The sequence below is a fragment of the Myotis davidii genome, unplaced genomic scaffold, assembly GCF_000327345.1.
Source record: "Myotis davidii unplaced genomic scaffold, ASM32734v1 scaffold134, whole genome shotgun sequence".
NCBI lineage: Eukaryota > Metazoa > Chordata > Mammalia > Chiroptera > Vespertilionidae > Myotis > Myotis davidii.
In genome coordinates this window covers 2,602,676-2,615,276 of record NW_006288853.1, presented here as the reverse complement: position 1 = coordinate 2,615,276, position 12,601 = coordinate 2,602,676, and the positions used below count along the sequence as shown (strand labels likewise).

Below are 12,601 nucleotides of genomic sequence, written 5' to 3'. Positions count from 1 at the left end.
GGTAACCTAGCCCCACCCCAACCTACCCACCCCGCTACTAGCATGACATTGAGCTTACCCAATCACCTACTCTCCCATGTGAATCTGTCTGAACTCTGTGTCCCTGGGTTAACATTATATATATATGTTCACCACATTAAAGAATAAAGGAGGAAAAACAAGCAATCATCTCAATAGGTGCACAAAAAGTATTTGACAAAATTTAACACCAGCTCATAATTAAAACTCTGAGTGAATTAGAAATGAAAGGGAACTTTTTTCAACCTGATAAGGACATCAATGAAAAACTCACCTGATAGCATCATGCATAGTGGAGAAAGACTCGATCAGGGGAAGAGAAATAAAAAACTGGTAAATCTGCTGCTAGAGTTGCCATCTTAAGTAGATAGGCGAGGTGATGAGCAGCCTGGTTTCTCCTCTTCCCATCCTTTAATCTCCTGTCAGTGTCTCCCATTGGCTGATCCCAAGCAGGAGCCAGTTCCCCTGAGGGCCTAGGAAACAGCCCATGGAGGTCTTCTCCCTGCAGCTCAGAGCACAGCTGGGAAAGGCCAGGGGGGCCTGAAGGGAAGCAGGACAGGACGTGGCAGCCTTTTGGGAAATTGCCATCTCTCTTGGCAGAGGAAAGGGGGTCTTGCCCAGCACAGCCAGGCCAAACATACGGTCGTCCAGCAATATCTACTCACCTCCAGAGGGCCTCTTGCTGCTAGCCTGGAACCTCTTCCTCATCCTATAATCCCTCTTCCCCTAGCCACCTGTTGAATCACCAAATCTGACATCCGGGTCCCCAGGCCAGCGTTCCTTCTCCTGTGCCATGCTGAGCACCTGCCTTTTCACCAAGTCATTCAGAAGACTGGGGTCCTATCATGCTCCTCTAGCCCAGGCTCCATTCCTGACTCCAGTTTCTGTCAGCCCCCTCCACACACACACACACACACACACACACACACACACACACTTGGTAACCTAGCCCCACCCCAACCTACCCACCCCGCTACTAGCATGACATTGAGCTTACCCAATCACCTACTCTCCCATGTGAATCTGTCTGAACTCTGTGTCCCACCAGGCCCATCTGGACATTCTGGCCAAGTCTATGATAAGACAAATGTTGCCAGTAAAATTTATGATTTGAGCTGTCTTCCCAGGTTGGAGACGAAGTATCTGTGCCCACTGTGTTCTTACCACGTTCCGTTCACGCCTCTATGAGGCCATTGACAGTTTCCTCTGATAAAGGACTTCGGTGGTGGGAACACTACACTGACTTAACTTTGGGGGAACTCCTTCCCTGTTCTGAATCCTTGCCGTTCAGGGGAAATGAACTCCTCGTTTCCCCTCCCCACCTTCATCCACAGTGTTCCAGGGACGGAGCACATGGCCCCGCATAAGCCATGCAGAGTAGCTTTCATTCCCCTTGTTCTAGCGATTGGTTCAGAGATGGACACAACCCCAGTCAGACAAATCAGAGCTCACAAGACTCACTTATAAAACTAATTTGAGCTGTGAAGGAAGCAGATGTATCTGTAAGACTTATCCTGGGGCAGAGGAGAATGTTTCCTTATGGGGACAGAGGCTTAGCCCCACAGGCCTCAAAGCACATCTTTGACTCATTTGTCTAAACATTTTCCCTGGGACTTGCCCCACATCCAGGAGAGGACCTGGGGGCCCATGAAGGGCAAGTCTATGGGGCACAGGCTTATTCCTCCTGGCACCTACTCCTGCTGCTCCAGGAGGTCAGGCTGGGGGAGAGCTTGAGACTGCAGCCAACCAGTAGCTCTCACATCAGCCTTGCCTACGGCGCCTCGCCGGTGACTGCATTTCCATTTCCCAGTCCCTCCTACACTCTGCAGTGCTGGGACTCACCGTGCAAACCGCATGCCTGCTTTGCTTGCTGGCTTCCTGTTAGGATTTGTTCACAGGAGACACTACAGGGAGACTGGGAGGCAGGAATAGCTGAGAAGGAACTTGCTCCTTCCCATTTGCGGATGTTTCCTGTTAGCATCATCCCAGCAATGGCCCCAACAGCACAAACTGACTCTGAGCAAGAAGTTTCCAGCTTCCTCTGGCAGTCTCAGCACCAGTCTCATTACCGCTCACCCTCAATCCCTTAGCGCCTCCTCCTCTCTTCTGCCTTTAAAAGCTGGAGTTCCCCGTCGCTTCTCGGCCTTTTGGCTAACATCAAGTGTAAAAGTTGGACTTCCTGAGACTCGTTAGACTCATTCTTAGGCCCTTCTCTTCTCACTCCATGTTATTTCCCTAAACTGTCTCATCTGTACCCAAACACTGGCTACACTCGGGTGACCCACAAATGTACATCTCCAGCACAGCCCCCTTACACTGACCTAATGAAACTCAGAATGTTCTCCTCAGGCTTCCACCAAGACCTGGGTAGCTAACATTCCACTAAACATCTCTGCTTGGACATCTCAAAGGTACCAAATACGACATGCCTTTCAGTGATCTCCATCGCGTTGAAAGGCACCGCCATCATTCTATCATGCCTTCTCCAGTGTCCCACACTAAATCTATCGCCAGATTCTGTCCACTCTCCCTCTCTCAGAAAAATCCACCCATTTCTCTCCATGCCCTGACCCAAGTCAAGCCCCACCTTCTCTCCCCTGGACAGGCCTCTTGGTTTCTCCTCCGTCTATGCCAATCTGCTCTTCACATCTATGCTGATCTCTTCATAAATGTACATTATCAGCAGGTGCGTCCCCAGTTCAAAGCCACTCAGGGGCTTCCTATTGCTTTCACGGTAAATACCCACAAAGCTCTACGGGGCCCAGACTTTCCAAATGGAGCCTTCCCAGCCCTCCAGCGTCACCTCAAACACCTCTCTTTCTTGTTCTCAGGGCCCCCTCCCAAGGGCTCTTTAACTGTATCCAACGTGCCATACTCCTTCCTGCTTCAGGTTCTCTCTCCAGAACACCTTCCTTGACTCCAATCTTGCATTGCCTACTAAAGCGTGTCACTCATAGCGCTCACTAGGGTTTGTCATCATCTACTCATAAGATTGCCTTGTGACCGTCTGCCTCCCCAAGTAGACTGGCTGTCAGCTCCTTAAAGGACTGTGACGTTTTGCTCCCCTGTACATCGCTTTAACTAACCCAGTGGCCAGCACACAGTAACCCTCAATAAAGCACCACCCTTGCTACGAGCTGGTCACTATCCTCAGTGCTATAAATCTATTATCTCACTTAACCCAAGAACAACACTAGAAGCAAGTACTATTATTGCCTCCATTTTATAGCCAAAATAATCAAGGCCAGAAAAATTAAGCAATTTGCCATCACAAAGAGGGTTAGGTCCATACACAGCCTGGATTAAACCTTCCTGGCTGACCCGAGAGTCTGCTGTTGATCACTGCCTACACTGCCTCTTCATAGATGAGTAAGCGATGATTCCCACCTAATAGAGGAGCAGCCTGCAGTTCCACTGAGCTGGAGTTCGAACCCAGAGCCGAGGACTCTTCCCGCCAGCCTTGGTCCCTACATCTTTGCCTCAGTGACCTCATCAAGAGCTTGTAAGCTTCTCATCTATGGCTTAGACCCAACTCTGGCTTTGTATCAAAGGTGCTAATCACTTGCTAAATTGACAGACTCTGGGGCTACCAGAGAGCCTATTCTAGGATAGCAAGCGCAGGGGGTCCTGCAATTCTTGGTTTAGATGCCTATCTCACCATAGACTATGAGCTCCTGAGGCAAGGACTGGATTTATCCCCAGTGGTTGGCCCATTTCAGACCTCAGTGGGTGCTAAATGGTCTTCATTTTGTTTCATCACAGCTTTTATTCAAAGTTCTTCATTCACTCAAAGCCTTGGCACATCTCTTTAGAAGAAAAAAGAATTCTTAAAACTACAACAACAACAAAAACAGCCCCGCCAACATGGCTCAGTGGTTGTGTCAACCTAGGAACCAGGAGGTAACAGTCAGATTCCCAGTCAGGGCACATGCCCAGGTTGTGGGCTCGATCCCTAGTGTGGGGCGTGCAGAAGGCAGCCAATCAATGATTCTTCCTCATCATTGATGTTTCTATCTCTCTCTCCCTCTCCCTTCCTCTCTGAAATCAATAAAAATATATTTGAAAAAAAAAGAAACAGAGAGGTTGCATAACTTGCCCAAAATTGCTCAACAATCTTCAGACAGCTAATCCTTACTATTTGGGGAAGGAGGTTAGGGACCCTTAAATGACCTAATGAAACTCAGAATCTTCTCCTCGGAAAGGCATCTACATACAGAACATTGCCTATCACCTTCTCGGTCTCACAAGCCTCAGGAGCCCGAGGCTGAGGGTGTGGGGTGAACACTACATTGAGGATCTCTACTGTAGTCCAAGGAAGAAAAGTTCTTATTTTCCAGTGATTGTGGGAAACTGTTGGTAATCGATTTCCAATTTATAGCTGGATATATGGTCACCTAAACTTCAAACTACATTTCCCAGCCGCCCTTGCAGCTAAATAAAGCCATGTGATTGAGTGCCAGCTGTGTGGTTCGGTGTTAGCTAACATGAGAAGAAATAATATATACAACTTCCAGGTTGTGCACTTAAAGGGAAGAATGTACAACCTGGTGGCCACACACTTGGCTCCAGCAACTGCATCAGAGTTTACAGCAGCCTATGGGCCTGATCAGCCTTTTCTACTCATTCCACGTTCTTCCAACCTCCTGTTGACGGCCCAGAGGCCCAGGTCCCCTATAACCTTCACCTGCATGGGCTCACCGAGCCAGCTGATCTCTGTTGGAGACCCACCATTTACAATGTCCTTGCTAAGTTCTCAACAGGACTGAGCCCCTATTTTAAAGGAGTTCATCCGCTAAGGAGGGAGACACAGAACAAGGGACCTTCAAATACCAGACAGAGAATGACAGCTGCCAAATGAAAGCAACACAGATCAGGGCTCTGGGACTTGATCGTGGATCGTGGAAAGAGATTGGGTTCCAACGTGGCCGCTCGTGCTGTGTGACCTTGGACAGACACGTTTCCTTTCTGGGCCTCAGTTCTCAGACACTTGTCACTTTAGTGTTGTGGACCACATGCTAGCGAAGGTCTTCCTCAGCCCTAACCCTCCAGTCATTTGTATTCCTCCCACCGAGCACATCATGCATTTGTGCTGTAATGCTTCCGAAGAGAACTGGTGTTGGTTCCAACTCACTCAGGTTAAACATGGTATTAATTAACTCCCCTCATAATCTTGAAGGGTTTCTGTGACAAGTGACTTTCCAAGTGTGTCCTATACAATGGAATAGTCATCCTAAGTAGTCATGGTGATGAAGTCATGGGAAGAGAGGGTCTCCTGGGGTCAGCCAGTCTATCCTCCACCTCTAAGAAGAACTATGCCAGACCAGAGAATGGGAAGTCTCTTCAGACAGGACTCTGAACAGGACTCTCATCATGTGTGTGTGTTAGAAAACACAGGGTCGCCAACAGTCTAAATCTCTGCTTTTCCAATTCAAGCCGCTTCCCTGGGTCTAATCTCTGTGACTGACGATGGGGAACAGCTGGCCACCACCCTCTCATAATGACCCTTCATAAACATTTATGGGACAGAGGTAAGGTGTGCCCAAATGACCTGGGCCATCTTGATGTCTGGGCAACTGCACTGACAGGAATTTGATTTGTAGCTTCCTGTGCAGACTTGGGGCTTTGCCTAAAAGTGCTCTCTGCTACCTGTGCATCTGTAAAATGTGCTCCACCCACCAAATTAGGTCAGATGCCAGGGGCCCTCCAAGCTCTCTATGGTTTCTGGTGGACAAGAGTGAGTGAGCCATAGGCACACACCACCATCTGGCCTCATGGATTAGCCCACACCCCCTTCTTTAGTAGTCGTTCAGCAAGAGCCTAACTGGGCTGGTCTTACAAACAGCTCACAAGTGGGGTCCACAATGTAACAGCAAGCCACGGTGGACGAGGCATAGACTTGGGGTCAGACCACCTAAATTCTTTTTTTAAAAAAATATATTTTATTGATTTTTTACAGAGAAGAAGGGAGAGGGATAGCTAGAAACATCCATGAGAGAGAAGCATCGATCAGCTTACCTTCTGCACAACCCCCATTGGGGATGTGCCCACAACCAAGGTACATGCCCTTGACCAGAATCGAACCTGGGACCCTTCAGTCCGCAGGCTGACGCTCTATCCACTGAGCCAAACCGGCTAGGGCAAACCACCTAGATTCTTATCCCCACTCAATGATACAAATTGGGTGCCCCTGGGTGAGTTATAGCACCTCTCTCAAGCCTTGATTTCTTCATATGTTAAAAGTGATGCTGACCTCTGACCATGCTGCCCCACCAGTTTGGTGAGAAATAATAATGGGTGAGAAAGTGCTGGTCAAATACGAACCTGTGTCATAATTATTGATGATACTGTTATGGTGGTTGCTTCAGACATCAGGTTTCAGAGTGGGCTGCCTGGTGCAGGGAGTGCAAGAAGAATTGCATAGTAGGACTTCTAGTTATAGTTATCATTACTATTATTTCCTGGGTGCAAGTTTCTTTGGAGGTATGTTTTATAATGTATGAACCCAGTAGTTTTCATAGATGATTGAGCACCCACTACACGCTGACAGTTTAATGAGTGTTAGATCATTTAAAACCCACGAGGAGGGCCCTTTACTGTTATCCCTACTTCATTGGTGAGAAAATGGAGGTGCCTCAGAGAGGTTCCACAGCTATGAGTACAAAAGTTCAAATTGGACTGTCTGACTCCAAATTCCATTCTCTTCTCCACTTCTATGCTGCCGGGTACAGAAAGACATCTATAATATAATCTATAGTATAATAAGTAATATTTTGCATTTGTTTATATTATACATAGTATGTGAAGAATAATGAACAGCTAATGTATTCATTATTATATGAAGGGTGTGCCTAAAATAGTTCCTGGATCTGACAGCTGGAGGGGGTGAGCATCCTATCAGTGGTGACTTAGAGTAGTGAGGTGGCTAGATTCCTCCCGCCCTCACTCCCAACTCACAGCAGTCCAGACAACCTTTGGTTCTTATTGCTATTGCCTAGAATCCCCAAGGGGCTCGGGGTGGGTGGGAAGAGGGTCTCGGGTCTGGAGAACAAAAGGGGTCACCAGACTCCCCTGCCAGCAAAAGCTCTAACTTCTCCCAAAAGACAATATCCTTACCAGAGCCACTGGATCTCAGAACTGTCAGGACCACATTCAGAAACACACACACACACACACACACACACACACACACATACACACACACAACCACAAAACCCACAGAAAACAAAGACAACTCTGTTTGTGTGAGGTTGAGGGAGGCTGCCGCTATCTTTTGGAACGAGCAGAGCTCATCCACGCTCACAGTTGGGTGAGAGGGGCACACTTTTCCTGCAGAAACCGGTTGGAGAGAGCAAGGGCCCAGGAGCCAGGTGCCCAGCACCCAGCTCCCCAGTTGCATCCAGCACTGGAAGAAATGAAGGACCGAAAGCCTGGCGTCAGCAGGCATGCCTGGCTGTCACTGGGAGTCGCAGGGCCCAGAGGTTACCTGGCACCAAGAGTTGAAAGATGGAGGGACAGAGGTGGCTTCTTACACCCCTCAGTGCCTGTCTTTGCCCATTACCACTGCCCCCAGGACCTCAACTGTTAGTGACAGACCCATGGGCCAGAAGCTCAGCTCTGGGGAATAGATGAAGGGAGGAGGAGTGACATCCTCTCTGTGTTCCCCTCACTCACAGCCCAAGGCCCACTGGTATCCAAGGCTTCCAAATTTTGCAGAAAGAACTTGAAAATTACAATGTATTTCCTCCACAGCCTTTTCCTTTAGTGGATGGGAAACAGAGAGAGGCCCCGGTGAAATAATTTGCTCAAGGACGCACAGCTGTGGCAGCAGAACCAGGCCCACTATCCCCCTTCACTTGCTGTTAGCCAAGCCCAGACCAGGAGCTTGCATCTGAGCCTCCAAGGAGATAAGCAGGAGGAGAACTGTGCCAAAGGAACTCACTCCCCATACCAAGTCCACTTCTGGGAGTCCCCGGAGGAACTAGGCATCTTCGCCACGGAAGAGAGTTTAGAAGCCCAGAGGTCAAGCAAGAGCTAGAGGGCAGGCAGTGCCCGCTCAGCCGGTCCAGAACGTCTGGCCCTCTCCACTCCTTTCAGGGTCCCCATTCCTGCCACCTTTGGATCCTCACTCTGCATCCACAGCCATGCGCTCACGCGCGCCCGGCGCCAAAAGGCATGCGCAAAGTTGGAGGCGGCTGAAGACGGCCTCTCCGCCGTCTGTTTCCCCAGCCTGAGCGCGCACAACCGGGCATATGGACATTGCGCGCTCCGCATCTGTGTCATCACCGCACTTTCTGTGTGTGTGTGTGTGTGTGTGTGTGAAGCCGAGCGCTGGAAACAAACGTGCATCTGTTAAATTCGACAATAAAGTCCTACAGCAAAGCTGCCAAGGCTGGGGCAGCGGGCGGGGGCGGAAAGCCGAGGGGGTGGGAGAGAGCTGAAGTCTCAAAAGGCGACGCCAAAGTGCCTGGCCCAGGTATTATGTCGGGAGAAGGTGAGGAGAGCAGCTGCTCCTTCTCGCGGGCGTGTATGGGAGCAAGGGTGCCTGTGTCCCTGTGAAGAGTACACACCGATCTGCTCAACATATGTCGCCACAAATCACTGTATCTCTCCCTCCTCCCTCCCCCCTCCCTCCTGACAGAGAGCAGAGCAGAAAGAGGCGCTGAGAAGAGGCGCCGCTTCAACAGGTGTCTTGGTGCGCAATGCACCTTTTCACGCATTCACTGTCTGCATCAGCGGCGGGGACAATGTAGACACTTTGTTTCCAGGCGCAGTGCGCCAGCTTCGGACGCAGGGGGGCGAGGCGGCCCTGGGCAGGGAGGGGGGTCTGGAAATAAAGACCTCAGGCACTCCTGGGGTCCCGGGCCCTCTTCTCCCTTTGTTGGAGAACTCCCTGGGCCAGAGCTTCCTTGTGCGCCCTTGGGGGTGGCATATGGCGCCCTCTCACCTACCCAAGAAAGAGAACCAGCCACCCACTCAAGAGCGCACGAGGTCCCTGAGCCCGGGGAGGGGGAGTCTCTGAGGGAAAGGCTCTTTCCCAAAGTGAATGAGGAGCCCGCCTTATCTCTCCCCACCCCACCTGCACCGTCCCCTCAGCTGGCGCAGCAGGCAGCAGCCGTTGGGTGGGGAGCAGCGGCCGGCAGCACCAGCCTGCGGAAGCGCCCCAGCTCCCGGCAGATGAAATATGGGGCTGGTGAGCCCCTGGAGACCATATGTTTTCAATAAAAGAAGACAAATAGGACCGAGATAGGCCTTGCAGCCAACCTGTTATAAATGGGTGGCAATTGGGCCAATGTACACGGCCCCCGGGGGGAGGCCCGCTCGGTGCCAAATGCATGTGTCAGCTTCTGGGACAGGTGTGCCCAGGGGCCAGGGGCCAGGTCTCCCCCCTCTGGGTTTATCACGGCAAAGGTAATATTGTGCTAACTATGAGTAAACAGTCATTGTGAAAACCAGGGAGAGTTTATCAGAGGCGAACTAGTTGGGGGGTGGCTTAACAATAAAGTTGCCTGCCTTGGGAGCAGGTGACGGCTGGCTGCAGGACTCCCGTGGTAGATGTTTTCCAAAGCACTCCACTTTACAATCTCTTGTAATTATTTATTAAACGAAATCTATTTATTATTATTTTAGCAAACACTGGAGACAGGTGGGGCTTTCTTTTCGTCGTCCCCTTTTGTTTGAAGGGCTGTTTGAAGTGGCCAGTCTCGGCCCGGGCAGCTCGCTCGCCAGATTTTTGTCTTCTGCTCTTTCAGTGCCTAGCGAAGGCGAGAGAAAGAAGCCCCCTTCTCTGTCAAGCCATTAGCTATTCAGCCTCCTGTGACCCCCCTCCCTCCCACTCCTTTCTCCAGGAGCCCCCAGGCACTGCTAAGATTCCCCCTGCAGATAGGAAGGCAAAAGGGTGGACCACTGCCTTCCTTCTTTTCCAAGCTGCCCGCTGTCTCTAGGCGTCAGGCTGTCGCCTCTCTCCTGGGGCCCCTCAGCCTCAGGCAAGCCCGGACCTCAAAGAGTCGGCGGGCACGGGGGTCCTGGGGGCACCAGAGGTGGTCGCTGGCCAGAGTCTTCAGGAACAGGCTCTGCTCCCCCGCTGGAAGAGCTGGCGCACAAATACCGCCAACGCGCACTGAGTTGTCATGGACTGCGCCCCAGCCGGCAAAAGCACAGGAATTAACTTTGGAGAGGGGTCTGTGCTTCCTCTGTGGCAGAAAGGGAGGGCGTAAATCCTCAATGTCTAATCCCCTAGGACTCCTCAACCTCCAGCCTCGCCCTCCTGGCCAGAAGAAGGGAAGCGGAGAGTTCTCTCCCGCTGCAAGATGACAGCTGCCTGGGCCGCTGCGCGCTCCTCGCCTTGTTTTTTGCGCAAAGCTGGGAAGTGGCGGCGGCCTGGAAGCCTTGGAGAACCTTGAGTGGAAGGGGCTCTGGGGAGGCTAGATAAGGATTCCGGGCCGGCCCTAGAATTCCTCCCCACAAGAAGGTTCCCAAGAATCCCCAGAATCTCTCCTGGTGCCGGCAGCTCGCCCGGAGGCTGTCTCCAGCACCCAGTAGCCGCTGGAGGCAAGAGGGAGCCGAGGCGAGTCCCACCTTTGCTTCCATCTGAGAGCCACCACTACATGAAGTCCCGGTTGTGGGTTGCTCCCCAGGCCTCCAGGGACACGGAGAGGTGCTTTGATCCCTTATGGCCCGGGTTCCGTCCACGGAGTGGGGCTGGGTCCCAGAGAGCTAGGAAAGCCGTCCTTTGGGTTTCCTCTCTCTGTTCCTGGTTTGCAGGATGGAAATCAAGCAAGGCTGGGGGTATGGGTCAGGGGAGTAAAGAGATGGACAGGAGGGGACACTGGCTCCCCTTGGCACTAGGAGATGGGGCCACCACCCCTTTTGTATTCTGACCCTGTAGTAACTCACAGACCCACGAATTCTCCTACTTCCTACATGTTGGGATATCTGATTTGAAAGGCTATTTTCCCCCAGTCAAGGAGAGGCAGCAGGTGCAAGGGAGAATCTGGGACGAGGAGTCTTAGGACCTGCGTTCTGTGGCTCTGCTAGAAATTCCTCTGTGACCTTGGTTGACTCACTTCTCCTTCCTGGGCCTTAATTTTTCCATCTGTAAAATGGATCTCAGGTTCTCGTTCTTATTACTGGAAGGCAATTTGGAGCAAGCTCTGACCTAAAGGGAAACAGCAGACTCTCCATGGGGTCCCTGAGCCTGACCCCTCGCTACACCTCCCTCCCAGACAGCGCGGGAAGGAGCCTGCGCGCACAACGCAGCAGCTGGGACCCAGGCCAGCGCCCCCATCGCATACCGTCCTGCAGTCCCCCTCCCTGGCGCCCCAGCAGATCAGCCTCACTGCCTGGGAGGCAACCCCCAGCTGCCCGTGCGCGTGCCAGAGGCCCTCACGGGGCAGATACACAAACTTCCCTCTTCCCTCACCCATCCCCCCAGTTCCCCGACCGGTCCTGCTCCCCTCCGCCATCTTCCGGGAGGCTCAGGGTCCCTGGAGCTGCTAGAACGTGACGCCTCCGTCGCTAGCAGAGGCTTAACCGAGACCCAGCCTCCCCAGCCTCCGCCCCGGCCACCCGGGCACCTCGCGGTCAGCAGAAGGGAGCGGAAGCCGCGACCCCTCACCCGGAGTGACCGGAAGCAGAAGACCACGGGGTGTCCGAGGCGGGACAAAGGGGAGGGGCGGGGAACAAGGGAGGGATGGTGCGTTCAGACTCCCTTGAGAGAGATTTCCAGGAGGCGAGGGTCCCTGCCCTGTGCTCACCGCCTGGCCCCGGCCTGCATGGGCGGCAGAAGCTGGACCAGGGGCCCTGCCCTGCGCGCCAGTGACGGGCAGGAGGCCTGAGTGCAGAGCGTGGCCCGCTGCCCTGGGCACCAGCTCTCCGCCGCGTCTCAGACACCAGGGCTGCTGTGAGCTCCTGGCCTCTCCCCACCCTTCGCACCGAGCTCTGCCCTCAGGCCCTGGGCCGAAAGCTGGGGCGCTGCCCGCGATTGGTGGCCGTGGGACGTCCTCTGGGATGGGGTGGGGTCCCCCATAGCCACCTCTGCCCCTGAGATGCCATCCACATGTCCTAGATTTAGGATGGGAGTGGGGGGAGGAGAGGCGTCTGAGAAGTTTGGGGCGTCTGATAAGTTTGGGGCACCCCCAGGCAAAAGTCCCCAAGTGGCAGGGACACCCGCCTGGATAGCAGCCGGGTCCCCTCCCGGAGTGAAGAGGGGCGGTGAGGCCTGGCCCGCAGAGCAGGGGGCAGGGTGGCACAGGAGTCAGGGGACACTTGTCCACGCCGGGCGCCCGGGCATCTGGGTCCCGTTCCACCTCCTGCCCTGAGGTTTGGGGCAAGCGCGCCCTCTCTGCGGCGTTTTCCCGCGGGTCACACACGAGATTCGCCCACCCTGAGCTCCGTACAGCCCCTCCAGGGACCAGGAGCAGCTCTGGACAGGGGCCAGGAAAGAGGATCCTAGGGAGGCGTCTGGGGCGCAGGCGGGAGCCAGACGAGGCTCGTCCCGCCGGGTGGGGCTCTTTGAGGATCCGAGAGTTGCTGGGACAGAGCCGGCGGGGAGAAAGCAAACAGAGCCTGGCTCCCCTGCCCCCTG

The 12,601-nt window shown here is 53.2% G+C and overlaps 1 protein-coding gene across 1 annotated transcript in view; it reads left to right on the top strand.

Annotated features, from left to right (window-relative positions):
* The window catches only part of NEUROG3 (neurogenin 3), a 14,279-nt gene that overhangs the window by 646 nt on the left and 1,032 nt on the right, over positions 1-12,601 (top strand). The window contains exons 2-4 of the mRNA XM_006761004.1: positions 8,113-8,311; positions 9,112-9,208; positions 12,406-12,520. Of these exons, the coding sequence (XP_006761067.1) occupies positions 8,113-8,311; positions 9,112-9,208; positions 12,406-12,520 (411 nt within the window). The remainder of the gene's footprint in view (positions 1-8,112; positions 8,312-9,111; positions 9,209-12,405; positions 12,521-12,601) is intronic.